At 36.2% G+C, this 23,854-nt stretch overlaps 1 protein-coding gene and 1 long non-coding RNA gene across 3 annotated transcripts in view; one reads left to right on the top strand and one right to left on the bottom strand.

Annotated features, from left to right (window-relative positions):
- The window catches only part of LOC123674590 (protein neuralized), a 55,155-nt gene extending 31,678 nt beyond the window's left edge, over positions 1-23,477 (top strand). The window contains exons 1-4 of one of the 2 annotated variants that reach the window (XM_045609512.1): positions 6,252-6,547; positions 20,385-20,557; positions 20,659-22,128; positions 22,238-23,477. In XM_045609512.1, the coding sequence (XP_045465468.1) occupies positions 6,418-6,547; positions 20,385-20,557; positions 20,659-22,128; positions 22,238-22,483 (2,019 nt within the window). In that variant the 5' untranslated portion in view covers positions 6,252-6,417 and the 3' untranslated portion in view covers positions 22,484-23,477. Of the gene's footprint in view, positions 1-6,251; positions 6,548-20,384; positions 20,558-20,658; positions 22,129-22,237 lie in introns of those variants that run through there. The other variant, XM_045609514.1, reaches the window with a different exon arrangement.
- Positions 9,493-10,313, bottom strand: LOC123674592. Its single transcript, XR_006746677.1, has 3 exons — positions 10,234-10,313; positions 9,818-9,957; positions 9,493-9,704 (listed from the first exon to the last, which is right to left on the bottom strand). It is a non-coding gene; the product is annotated as an uncharacterized LOC123674592 (long non-coding RNA).
- Positions 23,478-23,854: the final 377 nt, after the last annotated feature.

The raw sequence follows: 23,854 nt of genomic DNA, 5'->3' as shown, positions 1-23,854 counted from the left end.
TAATATGACGGGTCAAAAGAAGCACACGCACTGCACGGTAGTTATGCCTTCTCAGGTGATTCCTTGGCAGCTATTATCACAATAATCGGTCCTTTGTGTCCCCAGCCTCCGAAAGGATCTCAAGAAACTGAGAAGAGAAAGATGGCACGCGTGGGCGCATGTTACCTGGAAGACCCTTCGCGTGCTCTTATACGTAAACCGCTATGTTTTGGCGCCAATTCACACAAAAAAAAACTGTTTACTTTGTGTTTTTTTTATGGGATTTACCGGAAGGTGAATTTGATCTTGTTTGGGAGATCATATGGTCCATTATTGGAGGTTATAACGGGATAACTTCCTATATGCGTTACTAGAAAACGTTTTCAATTTTTTTTCGTGAACGTCTGCTGAAATTTGAACTTAAATATTGAATTACTTAATATTATAATAAAGTGAAAAATATATGCACTTGGAGACACATATATACCGTTATACAGGATGATTTACCGCGACGGCCTTTTAGACGTTTATGGAAAACTAATCATAATTTTGTGCTGAAAATCTGTATTTTCGGGTTTGAGAAAATAATCTTTCTCCCTAAAATATTTTCAGATCGCTACAATTGCCGTCTATACCGGAAAGAAACTACTAAAAGGTGTTTTTTTAGAGCTATAGATCTTTAAATTGCAATAAAACAACGATGGATTATTCGATTGACATGAATTTTATTTATCCGCAAGATAATCTTGTGGCATTACATTTTAAATATGATTTTTGGCATATGACCGCCACGGCTGGCTCGGATGTAGTCCAATCTGGACGTCGAATTTTCGATGACTTTTTCCAACATTTGTAGCCGTATATCGGCAATAACACAGCGAATGTTGTCTTCCAAATGGTCAAGGGTTTGTGGCTTATCCGCATAGACCAATGACTTCACACAGCCCCACTGAAAGTAGTCTAGCGGTGTTAAATCACAAGATCTTGGAGGCCAATTCACAGGTCCAAAACGTGAAATTAGGCGGTCACCAAACGTGTCTTTCTATAAATCGATTGTGGCACGAGCTGTGTGACATGTTGCGCCGTCTTGTTGGAACCACAGCTCCTGGACATCATGGTTGTTCAATTCAGGAATGAAAAAGTTAGTGATCATGGCTCTATACCGATCACCATTGACTGCAACGTTCTGGCCATCATCGTTTTTGAAGAAATACGGACCAATGATTTCACCAGCCCATAAAGCGCACCAAACAGTCAGTTTTTCTGGATGTAACGGTGTTTCGACATACACTTGAGGATTAGCTTCACTCCAAATGCGGCAGTTTTGTTTGTTGACGTAGCCATTCATAGTGCGCGATACGTATTCCGAACAGAACCATTATTTTCGAAATAAAATTGCACTATTTGCAATTGCTGTTCAGGCGTGAGTCTATTCATGATGAATTGCCAAACCAAACTGAGAATAAATCACTTTACAGCTGTTAAATCGGTCGCCATCTTGAACAGTAATAAGTAAGTTAGTTATATGACTGTTTACGGTTTGGATCAAAAATATACAAGGTGTTTAGTGGAAGAAAATGAACTTATTGGACAACTCAAATTCATCAAAACTCAAGGTTTATAGTTTAGTTTTTATTCTTTCAATCAATTCTACGTATAAAAGAGGGAGGTTACTTGAGTAAACCCTATACTCAAAATAAAAAAATGTAGTTATTGAAAAATCGACATTTTGTTTAACCATCGATTGTCTAACCATCGATTAGAATAATTTACTTATAAAAATTCAAATACTGATTCCATAGGTATTAAATTTTGGAAGAATTAGTTCATTCATTACGATTATTTCGGGTCATATACAGTGTGGTCCGACGAAAACTTAACACCTCGATTTTCCGGCTTTAAAATGAAAATGTGGAAAATCGCTCCCAATGTATGTTATCAGTAAAATAACTATACATCCATTATCCTTCTCTTTCATGATCTCCTTGCAAATAACCTTATCCAAAAACCACTTACCTAATGACTCACATATATTCCGAAACTTTTTACGACAGTGTGATCAGGGTAATCAAAGATGAGAGTAGCAAAGCGGAGAGCCGAATCTATCGAGAAATATCGGAGGTTATAACTCAAACTGATATACTATGTGTACTTTCTTTTCCTTCCCATTATGGGCAATTTATGGCACCCCCTGCAGAATAAATAGCTTTTATTAGCATTTACTTCCGTGAAGGTATTTATAGCAACATGTTTTCCAGTTTTGGTTGGAATTTGCGTAGGGGTTTAATGAGTTACCCTCGAGGGGGATGGTGTTGGCACGTGCCAATGACGGCTTGTTAATTGGCGACACGAGGGGTGTCCGGTTTCGCTCAAGCCCCAGAGATCGTAAATTACGAAAATCATAGACTGGATTTTCTTAGCTGGGATTTTCGGAATTCCGGGATATTTTTCTGGGTCCATGTAAGGGTTCACCTGTTGTTTAGGTTAGGTTAGATAACATGGAAATTGACGTTTTCGTGCTATTCACATATTGTATACAGGGTGTTCCTAACTTGGAGGTAAAAACGAAAATTACAGATTCCTCGCATCATTTGTTAGAAGCACTAAATTTGATGATTGTCAAAGAAAGAATCTATTGCGAAACGATGGATCTCGTAACGGGTGTTTTTTCGATTCTCATTACTGTTCAAGATGGCGACCGATTTAACAGCTGTCAACTGATTTATTCTCAGTTTGGTTTGGCAATTCATCATGAATAGAATCACGCCTGAACAACGCTTGCGAATAGTGCACTTTTATTTCGAAAATAATGGTTCTGTACGGAATACGTATCGCGCACTACGTCCATTTTATTTTGTTTAGCGATGAAGCGCACTTCTGGTTGAATGGCTACGTCAACAAACAAAACTGCCGCATTTGGAGTGAAGCTAATCCTCAAGTGTATGTCGAAACACCGTTACATCCAGAAAAACTGACTGTTTGGTGCGCTTTATTGGCTGGTGGAATCATTGGTCCGTACTTCTTGAAAAACGATGATGGCCAGAACGTTACAGTCAATGGTGATCGGTATAGAGCCATGATTACTAACTTTTTCAGTCCTGAATTGAACAACCATAATGTCCAGGAGCTATGATTCCAACAAGACGGCGCAACATGTCACACAGCTCGTGCCACAATCGATTTATTGAAAGCCATAAACCCTTGACCATTTGGAAGACAACATTCGCCGTGTTATTGCCGATATACGGCCACAAATGTTGGAAAAAGTCATCGAAAAGTGGACGTCCAGATTGGACTACATCCGAGCCTGCCGTGGCGGTCATATGCCAGAAATCATATTTAAAATGTAATACCACAAGATTATCTTGCGGATAAATAAAATTAATGTCGATCGGGTAATCCATCGTTGTTTTATTGCAATTTAAAGTTCTATAGCTCTAAAAAAAACACACTATATATTCCAATTTAAATTTTTCATCATATGATATGCTAATTTTGAACGTAAATCTACAGGGTGACATTTTTTCTGAAACATTGCCCACTTCTTTCCTCCAGAATTTTTTTTTGGTGGACCCTGGTATTCTCAAAAAATGTAAAAAGCATCTTTGCTCCAATATTACAGTTTTTGGTTTCTTGCAGTTTTATCGAATCTGCTACCGATTCCGATAAAAAAATTTTAAAAAATTCTTTAGTTATCCTCAGGAAAATCCAAATTATTATAAAGGTTCAGTTTTGTAGTGAATTTTGAGAATTTCAATGCGTTGTTGAAGAGTGTATAGTTTGATTTTATTGGTCAAATGTCCAAATATGACAGCTTTAGAAGTGCCAACTGCCCAGATAGCGGACTATATGAATAGAATTTTGTTATTGAAACCACACAAGTAAAAAAGTAGATGAAAATATTAATTGATTTATTTTATTTTTTTATTATTTTACGTTAGAATGAAAAACTTTGAGCTCACCGAGATTATGACGTTACATCATATATTCTGATATATCCGAATCCACTTTTATATATCTTAAAACAATATTATACAGGATGTTACTCATTTTCAATTCTCATTCATTTTCTTGAATCAGGGTGGCATGAATTTCAACTCTTTAACGACAATTAGTGCTAGTTAGTTGGATTTCTTCGGCTCGTCTGTAGGAGGAAGTTGTAATGCAATATAAAAGCCGTTTCTTAAATAAAATTCAATTCAACTTGTTAGCATCAATTGCCTTCGAAGGAAGCACGGCTCTGGAGATGATGCCAAGAAACCAGGGGTCAGCACAGATGATTAACCCATTATGTATATAAAGTTTTAATTTCTCCTCTCACATATTCCCGATGAGTAGGAAGGGGGATAACCTTTCAGGTCTTAGGCAGGAGAATGTCCGAGGAATGTTTAGAAGTAATTTGTTCATTTTTGAGCGCCGATATTCTGTCCGAATGTATGTGATTTTTTGGATTTTGCATCGTAATTTTAATAATCTGAATGTTAAGCAATTTTGAATGGGGTTGGTATCTGGATGGGTGATCGCTTCAAGTTGTTTAAGGGGGGGTAGAATTTGAGCGAAAATAAACATACAATATATTGATAATCTCAATTTTGCTGATGACAATCCTGTATGAAATAAATGAACTAATTTCACAATTATCTTCTATCAGTTTTTTTTTGCTATAGTGCGTCCCATAAAAAATTATAAATAAACATCTGCGCTTGATGCATAAATAATTATTTATCATACTAACGCATTCGCCAATTTGTAACAATATTTGTATCGAATCAGTTTGCTATCCAGCGTTATCACTTTATTTCTCTCAGTCTCAGATAACGTGATAGATATACATATTTATTTTGATATGTGAAGATCAGGTGATCGTATTTACAAAAATAATTTTGAGAAAACAGAATTACAGAATTTTGACTGCGTATTCATAATGATTCTATTGAATGGCAAAAAAATTAATGTTTTTTCTCGGTGGCCAAGGGGAACCAGGATTTTTGAAGGGGGAACAATATTTCCGGGTCCATCTAGTTAAGTTAAAATCATATTGTATTTTTTTGCTCATGCGATATTTCAAGGGGACAGCATGACAGCAAAAATTTAGAGGGGGGCCGGGCATCTCTGGCCCCCCATAGCACTACCAATGTTTTCGGAAATGACTTGGAAATGATAATAATGTTTACATTCATTGAGTCCAATCATTATAGTTTTCGATTTTCATGTGGTGAAAAATCTGAAAATTATAATAAGAAATTTATTTTGAAACATTATATGTATAGAACTGTAAAGTGATTGCAATAATTAGATAATCCTTTGGTATCGTACAAATAAAAAAAAATCCCACCCCGTGAAATCAAAGACGTAGAAATTTTTTTTTTTTAGGGGTGGTAATTGAAAATAATTTTTATGGAAAATTTTTCGTTCTTCGTCTTGTCGAGAATTTTGGAATATTTTGGAAGTCTTGAGGGTTTAATTATCCTTCCATATCTAAGTCTTATTGTATAAGTTCAAATCCAATAAAAAATCTCTCCTCTATTTTTATTTATAATTTTTCCATAACAAAGCTTGTTTCCTTCAAAATTCTCAAAATTTCCAAATGACCAGTCTGCATTATCTATTTATCAATTTTTTTGATTCACCCAATTAGGTATTTACCTAATTGGATGAATAAAAAAAATTGCCTCCAAGTAGACCAAATTCAATATGTATCATATCACGTCACTGAATCCTCGATATATGATTAAAGTGTGCAATAGTGCGGAAATAACCGGAAGCAGGTAACCTTTTATGTGGCTTGATTATAATTTGGTAGGATATTTATTGGTTTTACCTATAAGTACCTAGATATGTCTGTTGAAATTCCCGCAATCAGTCCCCTTCTGGTAAATAAAGTGGCATTGCTGCAGAATATTCACCTATTTGTCACCATAGAACAACACCTACCGTATTCTGTGTGTGCATTATCTTATCTCCTATCAGCTCAATGCCATCAGTAGCGAATCGCATCACCACAAGCGTAGCTAATCCGGCATCAAGTGGGCAGCCACACTCGAATTTTCTCGAAGTGAAGAATCCAATAATTACAAGAAACTGTAGCCGAAATACATAAAGTAAACACAGGTATATTCCGGGGTGATAAGTGACGCATCTGTCTCAGCCGGCTGTTCAGTCACCATCAGGCGTGTGGCAGCCATCCGATTGGTCGGAGGCTCGTGGCTGCAGCTGTAATCCCCCCACCATCCCACCTTCGGCTATGTTTCATCCCAAACCCGAACCCAATATCGCTTCAGTTCAGTCTAGACAGCGAACCAGTGCGCTGATACTATTTTTCGTCCTTTACCAACTACCGCGGGTTAGGTACGTTCATATCGCGTTAGTTTTTCGTGTATTAGTGTAGTAAATGTGCTGAAATTTGTGTCTTGTAAACATTCTCGTTTCGTCTACTTGATGGGGATACATGAACCGGAGAAGCCTTGCGATTGCAAAGCTGAAAAACCAGTGAAAAGTCATTCGTTGTTCTCGCCGCTCAAGGGGAAAATGAAGGTCTTGAAGAAAATCAAACGACGCATGGGACTAGGTCAGTGGAAATGTTTCGTTTGAATCGATACCTGACTGTACAAACTGAACGGGAGTTACATCGATAGTCTGCATGTATCTGAACATTTACTATATTTATAGCTTTGTTTATTTTTCATATAAAATATTTCAAATATCTACTCGTAAATTCTTTTGAATTATACCTCAGTTTGTACCGTCAGAGTTATCTAACCTTACCATAGAAATACATACATTTAGCGATGCTTTTAGTATAACCGACTCATTCACTATAACCGACGTAACCATAGACTTATTATCCTAAGGAGACGAAACATCCCCGTACTGGGACTCGCTTTGTTGTGAAGCAAACATTCACATTGTTTGGATAAGGACGGCTATAGTACAGTTAACGAGTGAGACAAGGATGAACAATTCTCTCAGCTTCGAGTCGGCAACACTGCAAAAGAATTATCTGTTGAAATTGAAAACACCATCCATGGGCGTGCGAAAATCTTTTTCCCATTTTATTGAATGAAATATTTGGGCCGCGTAGGCGAAAAGTTGGTCGGTATTTGTTTTTGAATATATATATATTTTAAATATTATTTTTGGGTGGATATTATTTATGTAATTTAGAAATTGATTTAGTTGTCTGGATGTTTCAGAAAGGAAAGCAAGTTATGTAATTTACAAATCGATACCGAAAGTATATTTTTACCACTTATTTTGAGTTGAAAATTTTATTTTTTATATAGGACATGAAAATATCTGACATTAGGCCCACTTCTCGCAGATATTTTCATGTCTTATATAGAAAATAAAATTTTCAACTCAATAAATTACCGCTAAAAATATACTTTTGGTATCGATTTGTAGAAAACATACGATGCTTGCCTTTCTGGAACATCCAGGCAACTAAATCAATTTCTAAATATACTTAAATAATATCCACTCAAAAATAAAATTCGAATTGGAAAAGGAAACAAATAATCACATAACATTCTTAGACCCCAGCAAACAACTTTCAATATCACAGTCGAACCAAAAACTTGCTTTTAACGTGTTTAGAGATTTCAGCATTTCGATCAATGATTCACACATAGCTTTCACCTTTACCATTATCCAAAGTAAACCGCGAAACCGAAATAGAACCATATACATAAAACCAATAGCTGCAAACAATCGGTTCAAACATGCAATTATAGAAAATTTAGTTAAACAGAAAATATTAAAAATCAAATATACCCCATCATAAAAAACTGAAAAACCAAAAAATTAATTTCTCTCTCGTACTTTGGTGATATGAATGATAATAAATGAAATATCATCGTTGTAATTTAAAGCAAAAGATTCGATTCAACCCCAAACACAAGTAAATCAGGAGTTTTTATGAGTTAACATGTTCAACTTGCAATATGAAATATATAGGACAAACAGGTCGACGTTAATTAAAAACTAGATTTAACGAATATCGAATAGATTTTAACAAAAATAAGTGTCTCTCCACCTTTGCATAGATTATAATCACCCTTTCCCCACAATTGACTACATGAAAATTATACATGTAGAACAAAAGGCAGGAGACTCAACTATTTAGAATCCACTGAAATTTATAAGTTATTGAACAGAAATAGTTTTTAAATTATGAATGAACAAACAGAACTGTGTTATTCTAAAATATTCAAATAATACCTGAAATTTGCTTAACAGTCAAAAATGTTTCCTGCCTACGGAGTTTTATAGCCATTTCTTGATTTTTTCTATTACTTTTTTGTACCTGATTTCACATAAATACTCTGTACAATTTGTAGAACCTTCAATTTCTGAAGATAAACTTGAAATAAGTTCCAAACTCCGCAGGTACACAATATAATCTTCAAATTGTTAATTAATATCCAATTTTATTGGTAATAAAAATAAAACATGTTTTGAATACGGTATTTATTATAGGATCCCCTATTTTTCCCAAATTCTGAGGAAACTGCGAATTATTGAATATTTTAGTAAGTATAAGTTACCAACTTCAGACTTCAATTTTTATGGGTATCCTTGAAGGAAACATGCTCTAAACAAATAATTTATTTTTTCGAGGAACAATTGCATATTATGGAATTAGGGCCTACAGTTTTTGACAAGATTTAATTTCTTGACACATAACAAAAAAAAAAACAATTCATAGCCTTGAAGTAACAAAACTTCATAATAATAATATTTATTTACATATGTACTACATCACATTGTACACTATAAATATTCACTGTCAATAATTTTCACGCTTTGTCATAAAAATTCAATCAGGTTTAAAAAACAAATTACATACACAAACATTTTAAAACTCTTTTAGGCTGTATATTGTGTTCTGCAGCAATAATTCCTTTATTTTTTTATCGAAACTTTGTTCATTTAATCTTTTGATGTCATCAAGCAATTTATTGTAAAATACAAATAATACAAAGGGTAGATACAGATATGGCATATTTAATTGAGTTTAGTATATCTGAGATATTTAATTGTATGCTGATGCTTGACTAGATACCTACAGCTCCCAAACAAATGATTTATTTTTTCAAGAAACCATTAATTACATATTACGGTATCGGGGCCTACAGTTTTTGACAAGATTTCATTCCTTAACACCTGACAAAAAAAAACAATTCACAGCTAGTTGTTATTTTGAACTAAAACAGAGTTAAATTTTAATATACCTACATATAATTCTGATATTGTTTTGTTCTATTAACTTTTCTCGATTAATGTTTCAGTATAACAAGTTTTCATTCAAATTTGTAAAGCAAAACAATTCCGAACAAGTTTGATCATATGACAGGTATCTAAAAAACGAAAATCTCATTTTTTGTGATGGGATCTATGAAGCTAGTTTTCAGGTCAGAATGATTACTGTAATCTGCGCCCAACTTCTCTGCCATTGAAAAATTTGTTACAGTGCCATCGAATGTAATTGATGTAACTGTGATTCTACTCTCATTGATGAATTCAAGGCATTTTTTTCAATAATTTTAATTTTTCCACTGCAGATAATCCATTCAATAAGAAGTATCCAACAGGCATCTTCCATGAACCATTAATGCAGACTTACATAAAATCTAATACTTTTATTGGTTCTGGTAAAGTATCTTAGTCACTTCTCTGGTGTCAAGAAATCACTGCTTGACATATCGCTAAAATAGCACCTCTTTCTGTAATGAATAAAATGAAGTCAATTCTGATTCTTCAATATGCATATGATTCATATTATCGAATAATATTCTGGAAATTTTCTTTGAATTCAAAAGCTTCTTTAAATACCTACCTCCTCTATCTTGGTATGGTGATTCAACAAAAGTTAATTTGTAAAGTTCGTTTTCAAACTATGAGGCAGTCTCAAGAACTCACATTGTCTCTGTAGTTGGGCTGATACGACTATCTTCTTGTTCGGATACTGTGTCTGAACTGAAAAATATTTCCGAAACATTAAAAATAATATACCTATATCGATACTAATAGTAGAATTAATATAAAGACTCAGTACCACCATTATAAAATCAAGTATGTTTAAAATAGTTACTATTTATATTATATTATTATCACAATAAATTATATATATATGTATATATATTCTTTTGAGATAGAGCAATACAACAAATTATCAACATCAAACAACAAAACATATTGTGTAGATGTAATCTCAGTATTAGCAGAGGAATATTTTTTTTAAAATCATATTACCTTTCATTTGAAATCTCGAATGTTGTATGATAAGGTAATGGGACAACATCTGGCTTGAGGAATTTTCCATTTGGCCTTATGCCCTTATTTCAATATCGTCTGGATTGAAATGGTTCGAACAAATAAATACCAACTTCTCAGTGAAATTAACGCTTTCAAATCCAAGGAGCGAAGCCCAAATTCCTCTCTTTTCGGTATCAGATGGAAATCTGAAATGAATATTCAATCACATTATTCTAATTCTACATAATTTTATCTACCTACGTCACTGGAATATATGACATTTTTTTACTTACTTATGAAAAGATAAACCCGGATGGGAAATCTTACTTTTCTTACAAATTTCACACTGACGAATCATATTTAAATATATATTCAACTAAATTCAGCCTAAAACGCTCAAATCACGAAATAAATATTAAAGCACACAAATTTATTTCCTTAAATCTCCTTAAATATCTCAGGACTCGTGCTGACAACGATGCAACAAATGTGACAGACCACGTGAAAGAAACCTGCCATCTTGACAATTTGCCTATATAAAATAGAACAGTGTTGCCGCACTTCCCCAGACGCCGAATCATTCAAGGGTTGCGTTCTTAAATTTACTCCGAATAAGCCGTGATACTCGAAGAGCATACTCGGAGGAAGGAATAGTACGTTTGTGAACGCTTTTGAGTAATCATAGCTTACTCGGAGTAAGTTTAAGAACGCATAGACATGAACTGCGGACGAAGTTTTGAACCGAAACATCAGCCCAAATGATAAATCTGGCAACAGTGCTTTCCCCCAATGAAATAGACCAGATTACAGTCGGCCAGTACAAATAGTGGACTAGTGAATGTTGGCCTCACTTTCAAATGTAAACAATCGGGTCTCTTTTGATACGTCTATGGACGTAACGGTTTTAAGGGCATAGGTACATCCATGCATGCAACCTTTCTTGTACCTATTCTTCTATTCACTCCAACAAAAAGATCCTCCCATTCAGAACAAAAAATATGCAAAACAGTAAGAAATAGATACGTCAGTATATCAATAGGAATATTGCATCCTTTGTGAATTGTTAAAGGCGTTATTTCACACCTTTGTAAAACCGTTGGGATAGTGTAATTGAACGAATGACGCTTGTTGCCATTGACAACCGTTAGTGCCAAAATTACAACCTATGTATCAAGTTATACTTGTCCTTGTCGATAACTGTAAATGGTTCACGCACATAAATTAGGTACTGTTGTTCTTTTTCTGTATACGATGGGAAAACGCGATTTTATCTTACCCGGAACTCTTGAAGAACGGAAAAAGGATGTTGGTTGTTAGATTAACGGCCTAGTACGGTAGTACGGTCTTGTTTATTGTTTCAACGTGTAACCCACATGCTGATGTTTGGATTTTGTCATTTATGATGTCTTTTTTTTGCATGCGATTGAAGACGGTTTAACAAAACTTCGAATGAGGTAATTCTCATAAAATCAAGTTTGAATTCACCATACCATAGAATTAAAATTAAAATCAACAAGTTGATAATATTCATTGAGAAGAGAATGACATTTCTCTTAACGAATGGGCTCATTAAAACGAAAACAATACTACAAAAGAACGGTTGCTCCAAATTAATATTTATCTATGGCAAATAGTAATGCGAATTAGTTGATGACCCATTTATCTTTGCTTTTCCCACGGTGGAGTCTCGGATTACGTGGTGCCTTGTATAATAATGCAATACTTGTACACAGACTTATAAACGACATCCTAGTTAATATTCTGATCATGCTGTGGGAATTTTATTAACATAAATCAATTGGGAATCAGTAGCGGATGTAAGCAAATCGTTTCGCTGAAGATAACAGAACATCGCGTAGAATGTATAGCAAGGTTGTTGGGAAGGTTTCTCAAAAGCCTTCCCACTGAAAACATAACTTTCACAGTTCATCAAAAGTACAAACTTGACACATACTGTTCTGAACTGGACAAGAACTCTTTTCAGAACCAGTGCAGAACCAGTTCTGAACTAATTTTGTGTTTGAGAGTGAGGATATCTTTACTGCTTCAATATTTCAGGTTCTTTATGTTTTCAAAATTATAGGATTGGACTTGTTTTGCTGAATTTACTGTTCTGAACCGTTTCAAAACTTAACTGACAAACACTCTTTCTAGAACTAGTACAGAACCAGTTCCGAACTGATTTACGGCTTCAGTATTTCAGATTCTTTAACATTTAAAAGTATAGGATTTGTTTTGTTGTCTTTTCGAAATCGAACGACAAAGTGGGCAGAGCCTACGGTGATAAACCCACATTTTAATTATTTCCTCACGGCCTCAATCCTATTGTTTTGTGTAACCAATCCGACGATGCGTACGGTAGTAGGTATTATAATAAAATTGATGATAGCAGGTTGGTTTTACGATCACTCCGATTTTTCCCAGTATCAAATTGCAAACGTAGTATACGAAAATAATCCCAGAAATTAGACTGGGCACTTAGAATGTTGATTTTGTTAGGATGTTTGATCCTTCGGAAATTAGTATTCGCTGTTTTGGGTTCCGTATTGAGAACAGTGTTGCCGATATTTCTAGCGATTAGTGTTATTCTTGTGATAGTTCTTGTTTGGAAGGCGTTGATGATTCCTAGACAGGTCGATTTTGAACGTAAGAATAGAATTTTATTTCGATCTTGGAAAGTTTGGGGACTGGAACAGATCACTGTGGTACTCCACAGGGAATCTTCCCATCGATGTGGTAATGACTGAGCGATCTGTCATCAATATTTATCTGTCGGTTAGATCGCGGACCCATCAAATATACAAATAACTCAGTTCCCATACGTTACTCAGCGCTGAAGAATCCCCGTTCTCGATAAACAAACAAGCTTTACCTGTGAAATTGTAAGTTGAGAACGACTGCACGACCATTATGGTTCCCACGGTACAGTAGCACCCAACGCCTCCAGTACCGTATGTACAAGGATTCTACACTTTCTACATCATCGGTTATCGATGATGGTACGTCTAACGTTCGATCTTTCACTTCATGGATTTGCTACAAGGCGAGAGCAACTTCTTCCAAGTTATGTGGAATTTATTGGTTTGAGGACGCTGGCAGTTATTGCGAAACTTGTTGGGTGTACTGAAAACGAAATCTTATCGATTAATATTTTCCCTTCGAGACATTGACAGATAGAAAACTTTCCATTTAACTTATCAAAAATTTTTCGTCATAAGTGTCACCTATGTAGATAGTGGAATCGTTTATACTTACTTGGTACGTTTATGATTGTGCCTGATGATATATCGTAAAATTGTAGTTTGAAACGTTTCAAATCGGCTCTGAACTACATCTTCCAAGGTAAAACTGGTCGAATCATCATATCCCGAATAGATATCAACAACTATATCAGTTTTTACGTAGGTGCGTGATGAAAAGTCGGTCATATAATCCTCCATATCTTCTTCTGTTAATCGAATCAAGTTACACCATATCTAGTTGTGAAAATTCCCGTCTACGCTTAGACTTATGGATCTCGATCTTTCTTTTTTTACGGTTAGCGTTTTTAGCCAACGATGCGCATCCAAGTGTGTAAAAAAACGACAAGGTGCACTGATTTGAGGACGCCAATAAGTATAAATATCCTAGGAACGTTACCGGTCCGAAGAACCGCAGGATGCTAAGCAACCGGATACGCCACACGAAGAAAAAAGATTTACCACTTCGACAGAGAATCTTGGAGTTGGCGTTTCTATTAATTTTCAGAACGCTGAAAAAAAATTGTCGGAAGTTGGTAACAACGCAGAGTACCGCAGTATTCGTTCCGGTTATTAACTCTGATTCTTTGACCGCCGGTTATTTCGGTCGATCTTTGTGTAACAGCAGAAGCACGAAGTAGTCGGCGTATGAATGAAACCTTCACGAACACTTCTTTTATTTAGCCTAGAGGAAGCGTAATCAATCATCGCCTCTTTTTTGCCTCGTGTTACTAACTAAAGACCCCCATCCACCGATCGGATTTGCACGATCGTGCAATTCTTCGGGTATGTCGTAACGCGGTTGTAACCTTTACAGCCGGGAATGTCCCTGATACGTTTCTGCACATGCAGCGTTACGTGAAATATCCGTCAACATTTGAATTAATCAGGTTCGCTCCGATGTTTCCAATATCTTACAACCGACTTGCTGATGATTAGGATCGTAACCACGACTAGGCTAGGATTCATCGGAATCACTTCGAGAAATAATTGTACGGGGAATCAATATTGCACTTTCACAATTATTGTGATGCAATCAGGTATGCGCCAGAGGTGAATCTTCGCAAGAATGAATATGCGCGACATTAGATGGAAATATCCTTGGTTGAAGAATGGACGTAGGCGCATTGGATAATCTCCATACCCGGACTAAGGTTCTCGTTTAAGGTTTCGAACAATTGTTATATATGAAAACTCGATCTAGAGTCCTTCTAAAGTAAATGTTTCAAGTATTTGTTTACGGGGTAGAATGTTTATAATATTGATTTTGATAAAACAATTTCTAAACGTTCTTCAAGCGTATTTCTTCCCATAATCAAATGACATAACCTACTGAACACAAATGACATAAGAAACGTCAAAAAAAATACGCAGAGTTGCCATTATAACTATTTCAAATTGTATCACTACTGTTGGAAAACTCACTATTTTGATTTCTTAAAACGGAATATTTATAGCTTCAATTTTTTAAATCAACTTGATCGAGTTATCGGGAATATACAATCATTCTATTCCATTATTCATCAAATGCCATTTTTAGCGGTTGATCGACCAATCGAAGTTTTGTTTAACCACTGTATCTAATCCTGACGCTATTAAGAGAGTATCGCACACAACCTTTGTAGGTAGTTGAACTTTGGAGCAGCGAATAAAAATCATTATTCCCAATTAACGTCTGAATAGGAGCCTTAATGAAATAAATTGACCTAGGAATAGGCTCAGAGTCCACTACACAGAGGCATTGTGATGAATAGATAGGGTGGGCAAGGAAAACTAGATAATCTCCTTGGGGTACAGTGGTATGGGGTGTCTATTTATTCCTAGATCTCGCCAAGGGGTCCATATGCGAGCCTCTTGGGAGGCTGGAAACGTACAGCTGCCATTCCCTCAGGTCCTCGCTATCTGGAATCTCATAAACTCTAAAAATAGAAAAATTAAATATCTGAGCACCGAGAGTGCGGTTGAATATCATAGGCGGTTCAGAAAATTGGGTAATTAAATGTCATACTTTTGATTTATATAAATACGTTTACTGCCTTTGTCCTTCCATGAATTCTGCACAGTTAATTTCGAAAGTATTGAGGGTACATAATCGTAACATTTAAGTTCTGTAGACCCCCTCAAATACATACGCATTTTTGACAAAATTTGTATCGAATTCTATGATCGGTAGTCGAAGTTATATCTGTCAAACTCACATCAACTTGACATAGATTGTCAAAGTAATATAACCTTAAAAAAATGACTTATTCTGTTCGGCCATTTGGTGAAAAATTCTCTGATTTCTAGAAATGTATGTTACAGTTTCCTCACATTTCGAGATATGCGAAATACAAGTGTTTTATTGTGGAAGCGTGAATGTTTTTGATGCGTTGGGGTTCCTCGTGGAGAGAAACAGATATAGCGGAGTCAACCTTCTTCGCATTCTGTTCAAGGAGATCTCGGAGATCTGGCTCTCGTAAACATCATCTCGTTGGTGTATTCGCGATACAAAAACTGTGGCAGCGTATTTTTCCCACGCTGGGTAGTACCGTTCGGCCTGTGAAAAATGCTCTGGAATTTCAATCGTTCAATCTTACGATTTTACGGATAAATTCGTTAGAAGTTCTGTTTTTCATTGAACCGGTAAGCGGAACTGAAGGAAATCTGTCTGTGAATGATCCGATTTTTACGGTTAAACCGGAATCTTTATCCGATATTTGATCCTCTTTGTTATTCAGATTATCGAAGGATATTCTAAACAGAAAAACTTTCCAGTCGTGGGAATTTTCGCAATAGAATATTCCTGAATTACAGCTCACGGATATAGAGCAAGGATATATCGACTCACGAACTATTCCCACGAAAATAATCAATCAATCGAATATCAGTAACCAAACACTTCAACGATTCAGGTTAGTTTAGGTTTCCCCTATCTACCTAGTAATCCGATCGCTGTATACGGTTGTCACCTGTTGAAAGTGTTAAAAAAGTCCTTCTTCCGGTTCCGATGATAGCCTCGGTTTCCTGCGTGTCCTTAAAATATACAGGGGGAATATCCGCATCATACCTTTGAAGTGTTCCTGTCTTCTAGACGTCTGTTGTCGCCGATATAAATATCGTGTATTCTTTCGGATGTCCTCTAAATATAGAAACCTTTCAAGATGTCTTGTTTCGATTGCTGCAGTACCAAATATATCTGGCTCGTTTTTATTGGCTCTCGATTTCGTATCGGTATGATATGCCATTTGAAACAATCTCGAATATTCGTTTCGACAGCTGGTCGAACCTAAATAAATTCCAGAGATCATACGATGAGATGCACTATTATTTCTGGAGCACTGAAGGTTTGAGTGATTGCGTTGAAGGTCTTAGGTCAGCTGACTAACAAATGGGGCACTACGTGTACCTAATCCTCGTATTTTCGTAGCAATAAATCAAAGACAACTTGATTGATCATTACCTGAAGATATCGTGATTGTAAATGAAGCTAGGCTGTATTTATCCGTGGCGGTAATCAACGTTTGAGGTTATCATTAGGGAAAGGCCCGAAAAATCACAATTATAAATCATTTACGAAATTGTGGGCTTGTGGATGATCCGCTGAGAAAGCCGCCATAATAAGTACGGATCTCAAGAAACTTATTCCTGAGAAAAATTCAACTTTGATCTCTACACAATGGAGATCTCAAAGTAATAAATTTCAAATTACGATCTGACGTAATATATATTTTCAACCATAGAGTCGAACGTGATTCTGTTATTTTTTGTGGATTGAAGTGCTATTTTCTGTGATTGAGTTGCTACTTTTCGTGATTTAGTCGCTATATTTCGTGATTGAGTAGTTATTTTTCGTGATTGAGTTGTTTTTTTCGTGATGATATTGATATTTTCTAATATGAATGGATGATGAGGTAATTTTAATGATTCCTAACACCTGGAGAGGTTGAGCTGCAAGTGTGGTCCGTAATGATCGTGCAAGCGTTGTCGGAACGATTGTATCGTTTGTGAAATATCCATTGTGTCCACACTTCGACAATTAACGCCTGATAATACGAGCTATTGAAGATCCACAACAATGCGGCAACGATTACGGAATACAATGCATTGAAATTGAGTAGTTTTGTCTTTGGCCGACTACAAGTCTGAAAGAAAGGAACACGAATTCATGGAATAACAATAAAAAGTGCAGCCGCACTCTTGTTGGCGAAGTGGAGAGTGCTCATTAACACAATGGCGTTTCCTGTTAAGATAGTCTAGGGCTGAAAATCTCCACCTTATATCCGGCCTAGGGACAGGAAACCGAACGAGGACACGTGCACACCTACAAACCCTATTATTTCAGAGCTGGGCCTTATGAATATTACGCCTTCGGATCAGACAACGTTGTAACGTTATACTTGGCTGGATTTTCGTATGCCTGCCTGAATTTTCTGCATGGAGGAACTTACGTCGGAAGGAAGGAACTCATTAAGTCATTTGTGAAGTATGAAAAACTGCTTCTATGTCCAAACGTACCGGAAATTGGTCGAAGAAACACAAATGTGTGTTATTTATCCCAATTTATTGTATCGTTTTGAATAATACATGATCATCTAATAATCCAATGATCGAAATATTTAAATTCAAGTGATTTAAAGAGTTTTAATTGAAAAAGTCCGCTGGAGTCATATCCGGGAAATACGGTGGCCGTCCGATAAGATGTGTTTAGATTTAACCAGAGTGTAAAATGGCCTCTGAAAATTCGATTTGCAGTCAAGATCTCTGATGAATTCGTCACCGACATTGAGACTCCCTCAGGAATTATGAACGAACAGAGTTATAATGGACCCCTCATTGTCGGGGGTGGTATAGAATGATCGAGTTGGGGTTGTGTAATCGGACACACATGTGGATGTTTATGCATTTATTTGCCCCTTCGCGTTATGCCATCATATCAACATATAGGGGGATCCCGGTCAAGTGTTCGCATTTCCACAGGATGCTTTCGCTATGATCCCCATGGATCGCCTGGTTTGACAGCATAATGAAATACCCTTTAATCCTATTCCCTTTGATCGGAAAGAAATTTCGGCATGGACGGATCTGTTGAAAGAATTGAGGGATTCGTTTTGGTTCTTAGGAATTAAGATCGTTGTTGTGGATTTTCTGTCTGTTTTTAATCGATGCGTTATTTCATTTATTTCAATCGAATGGTTACGGTCAGTTGCTAATTGTGTTTATAATGGTTATCGTGATTATTCTAGGTTTTTCCATTATTTATATGATGATGGTCTTCGTGTATCTGGTTTAGAATGATATCATTGGAAATAATCGGAATTGGATGTGTTTTATCGTAGTTATCTGTTTTTGCCTATTTTTTTTGTCGAGCATACGAGTACAGGACAGTAATAAGACCGTTATTGTAATATAATTGATTTCATGGCGTGTAGTTTGTTAGGTTAGATATTGTTATTTTGTGTTTGATTTTAATTCAGTGTAATTTTGTTAGTTACCCGGGAAAATGTTTGTCAGCATTATTGAGACTATTTATTTCATATTGATTTTCAATTTGTGTCTTAACTAGACAATTGTCATGAGCTTTATGTCAGCCGTCAAAAATACCAATTGATTCATAAAACCCGTCATTCAAAAATTCTTATACTTTTTGTCCAGTGCAGTGTATCTCTTGGGGGGTGTATCCTCTCAATAGGATTCAAACTGTGTCAGTTTTTTTCCCAGCGCTCTAGGATGAAACGCACAACTCGTTTAAATAACACCCAGACCCAGAGATAATCGTTGGTAATGGCTTAATGACATAATTTTCCCGATCGTACGAATCGTGAATAAGATGATTACTATTCCGAGACTGTTTTCGTTCTTTTCGTGGGACCCACCGCTCGAAAAAATTGTGAATTACGTTGTTATTTGCGTGTTGTCGACGATCTCCCCGTTCGGCGAGAGCAACGTCAGAAGATCGTGATCGTCATTAATGATTTCACGTGTATTATAGGTACGTCGGTCCGTCTGTCCGTAGAAAGAGTTAGAGAAGTACCGTGGGAACATAACTCTTCGACGAGAAATTTCAGATTTATTAACCTGTCCCGCGTTCGAGGCAGTTTGACTCTCTCTAAAACCGTAGGCCAAACGCCATGTGAGAATAATACTTAATGGGATGAGTTCACACATAAACGACGCTAAATATTTGGTTCCCTCGCCTCATTTTTCCCATAATTGATCGTTTAATTTACATTATTCTAATTGGGCGAACGTTTCGCTTCATCTGTCTATCTATTTCACTCTCCAAAAATTTTTTTACTGAATATCGTTATAATTATTGTTTTTCCGTGGAACCTACCCGTTTTTAGTTCGATCCCAAACTTTTTGTCCTCCTCATTGACAATGGTACCTAGCAGCTTCCTTTTGTAAAACGGGAACTGTAGGTATGCGTTTCCAGGGGTGCAACCCCAAGGTGAGGTCGTTAAACCGGATACCTGAAGGTAGCACCCTCTGTTGAAGAACAGATGTTCAACTCCCCTTCAACATATTGCAGATATAACCGACACCTGGACGTCTCTCACTAGTTGAGCCTTTTCTTAATTTAGAATTATGTATTGCTTCCCGATTTGCACATGTCTTCAACAGATGCCATATCCTCGGATACTACCATCATTTGGCAAAATTGAATCGAATTTTTGAAGAAAATCTTCACCTACTTCTAGTAGTCTCATACCACGTTTCTCAAATGCGATATACATTTATATTCAGTATTGCGTATTTCGCTTCCGATGGAGCAACTCAACACTCCAAATTATCCTCAATGTCATCAATCATCAACTTTGTAATGAGTTCTGTTTAATTATGAGACCGTAACTAGTTATTATAGTTTCTGATTATTGCATGCTATTAACCAACATTTCGATTTTTTCCTTATCGTCATTTTTGTTACAGCATCAAGGTCTAGTTCAAATGGAGGAGGAACCAATAATCTGCCGCCCTTGCTCTTCCACAATGTCCACGGAGATAACATAAGGATCAGCAGAGATGGCACTGTTGCTAAACGTGCAGAAAGTTTCTGCAAAGGCATCGCCTTCAGTTCAAGACCAGTCAAAGTTAATGAGAAGGTAAATATACTTCAAATAACTCAAAGATACCAGTTTAAAATCTAAAATTCACTTTTGGAAGTTTTTATGCTTGGAAACTAATAACAATGTATCTTTTTCAGATCTGCATCAAATTTTTGGAGATATCCATCAATTGGAGTGGGGTGATCAGGTTTGGATTTACCTACAACGACCCCAGCGGTCTAAGATCTGGTCTGCCTAAATACGCCTGTCCTGATCTCACTAACAAACCAGGATATTGGGCCAAAGCTTTGCCAGAAAGGTTCTGCAGTCGCAATACAGTTTTATTCTATTACGTGACCTCAGCTGGAGACGTACACTTCGGTATCAATGGAGAAGAGAAGGGTATCTTTTTCAGCGGGGTCGATACCAGAGGACCACTATGGGCACTAATTGACGTTTATGGAAATTCGACAGCCATCGAGTTTGTAGATGTTAGACATAATCTTAACAATTCACGAAGGAATGCAACCAACAATAATAACTGTGATAATATTAACGAAGATATCGATAGATTAGTTTTCCCTATGCAACAATGCAACATACAACAGAGAGACAATGAAGAAATGAATCTTCCCGTGCTTCGTTACCAGTCTTCTTATGTTAATTACCAGCCGATGACCTTGCATAGAACTAGAGGTAGAAACGTTAGATTTAACAGCAGTAAAAACGTGGCGGAAAGAGTTGATAACGAATTCTGCCAGGGTTATGTGTTCACAGCCAGACCCCTGCAACTAGGTGAAAGAGTGGTTTGTCAGATTTTGAATACGGATGCTATGTTCCAAGGATGTTTAGCTCTGGGTTTGACTTCATGTGACCCGAGTTCCCTTCGTAGCAGCGATTTGCCTGACGATTCCAATTTTTTGCTGGATAGGCCTGAGTACTGGGTGATTAGTAGAGACTTTGCTAGAAATTTGAATCAAGGAGACGAAATAAGTTTTTGCATCGCTCTGAATGGTGAAGTACAGATCAGTCGCAATGGAGGAGCTCCACTTGTTGTTATCCACGTCGACCAAAGCTTGCAATTATGGGCATTCTTCGATATCTTCGGTTCAACGCAAAAGATTCGAGTTTTAAGCAGCCCCTCCCCTGTTTCCATACCAACGCATCCGGTTCAAAACTCACATTGTAGAATGTTGTCTCCTACCTCCGCCTCGGAATCCATCAACAGTTTGAACTCACAGTCGGAACTCAGAAATACAATCAACGCTCAGTCCGAACTTAGGAGAAGTTCAATAATGCAACAACCTTCAAATGCCAGGATTTTGATAGCGCCACCTACATCAGATGTTCAAGTCCATCAAAACGTCAATGGCGGAGCTATGCTGACAGTCATGTTGCCGCCATCTACTGCTCATTTCATCAATCAGCCAGCTCAAATATCATCCAATCATCATATTCATCACTCATCCCACAGTTCTGTACATAACCAAAATCAAACTAGTCAACAAGCAATTAGTTGTGGACCACATACGAGTCATGTGACTCCTCCTTCTCCAAGAAAGGGGGTATACCCTGAACCAAAGCCTACTGGTACAATGGTTTCATCTTGCAGCAGTAATTATATAGAGGTGAGTTTCCCTTCTGTTTTTTTTTCCATAATTCAGTATTTCATTTCACTTTATTGATAACATTAGAAATACTTAAGATTTGTTTACTAATTTGATTTTTCTTTTTCAGCCAATTTCCTCAGATGCAAGCAAATATTCGTCCCTTGGCTGGTTAGAGCGAAATGGAGCAGTTCATGGTGCTGGCACCGAATGCACAATTTGCTACGAAAATACCATAGACTCAGTTTTGTATACGTGCGGACATATGTGTATGTGTTACGAATGCGCACTTCAACAATGGAAAGGAAAAGGTGGCGGACACTGTCCCCTTTGCCGAGCCTCAATAAGGGATGTTATTCGTACCTACAAACCGTGAATTTCAAATTGGATAGATAGCAATATTGAATGTCTCAGAATCTAATTGTTAGTGAAATTACTCGAAATAACTAAAAAATTCAATTCTTCTATTAATTTATTTTGTGAAAGTTAGTTTTTCCGTCCAGACTGAACTTTTTTGTCTAAATGATTGTTTATATTTTGAGACATTACAATGACGAAAATCCTAAATTGATTATGTGCTTCCTGGGGAACTCAGCATTTTGAAATTTATATTGTAAAGACTGATTTCGTGGAATAGTTTGTATATTGTTTTCGTATTTGTTATCGAGATGTGCATAGATAAATGTGTAGCTAGTTGACGATTCCTTGGAAGAATTGTCAGATCTATGTTTAGTCTTGCAAATATTGTACATATGGCTGAAAATTGCTATTCCTGTTTACTTTTTTACCATTCTTATACTGTTGTATCGAATATTGTGTGGATTTATCCAGAACTTACTACCAAAGATGCCATGGCTGAAATTTGGTCAGTGGTAATTCAGCAGAAAATTAGTCAGCTGCTGTAGTCCATAGTTTGTGGATTTAGTCAACTGTATATGCAGTTTTAAACTCTTATTTATATTATTTTATTATGGTTAATGTAATCCCTTTATGAACATATGATCCTTATTTCTAGGTTAATTTTAAATTTTCCATATCTGATTCACCCCTAGAAATTAGAATTGTAATGAAGGTGCTCTCTTGTGTAAGTTATTGATTTTGTGTTAAAACTTCGGCTGTTATGCTTTGAAATCTGGAAATTTGACAACACATTCCCTTATTTATTTTTCCATTTTATCTTCAACTACTGGTCCTTGTTTAATGAGTATATGGTTTAAAACACAAAATGTTAGATTTAGATTTAACATAATAGTAATTCTAGTCATCAAAATGTGCTGCTGTAGTTCAGTTCAAAGTGTTATTCCAAAAGAAATATATTCTTCAAATGAATAAAATGTTAATTATTACAAAATAAATATTTAGTTATGATAGTTGATGTTTTAATGAAATATTAGCACCTTATCGAATACTGATCTTTTTTTTATGAAGTTAAACATTATTCTGTGGGATGGCGCCACACGCTACTCAATATCATAAGTGATTCCTGATGATAGCTGATAACCTAATGAACGTGGTTATTGTGGTCTTGCCCTTCTGGAATAACCAACTTCCACTTGATTATAGTATGGGTTATGTATTTAATGAATTTAGTCCTTACTTGATGAGTTATGGTCTACCATTTTCGTTAATGTAGGTCAGCGTGCTGTAATCTAAACAAACACAACCAACTTTTATTTTAACGCAATCCATTCTGGTAAAACCAAGCTTGCCATCTACAGAGAATTGTGTAGTCTGGAATTCATCAAGT

The sequence above is a fragment of the Harmonia axyridis genome, chromosome 3, assembly GCF_914767665.1.
Source record: "Harmonia axyridis chromosome 3, icHarAxyr1.1, whole genome shotgun sequence".
In the NCBI taxonomy this organism is placed as follows: domain Eukaryota; kingdom Metazoa; phylum Arthropoda; class Insecta; order Coleoptera; family Coccinellidae; genus Harmonia; species Harmonia axyridis.
The sequence above is the reverse complement of the archived record's forward strand: the minus strand, read 5'-3'. Positions and strand labels throughout refer to the sequence as shown.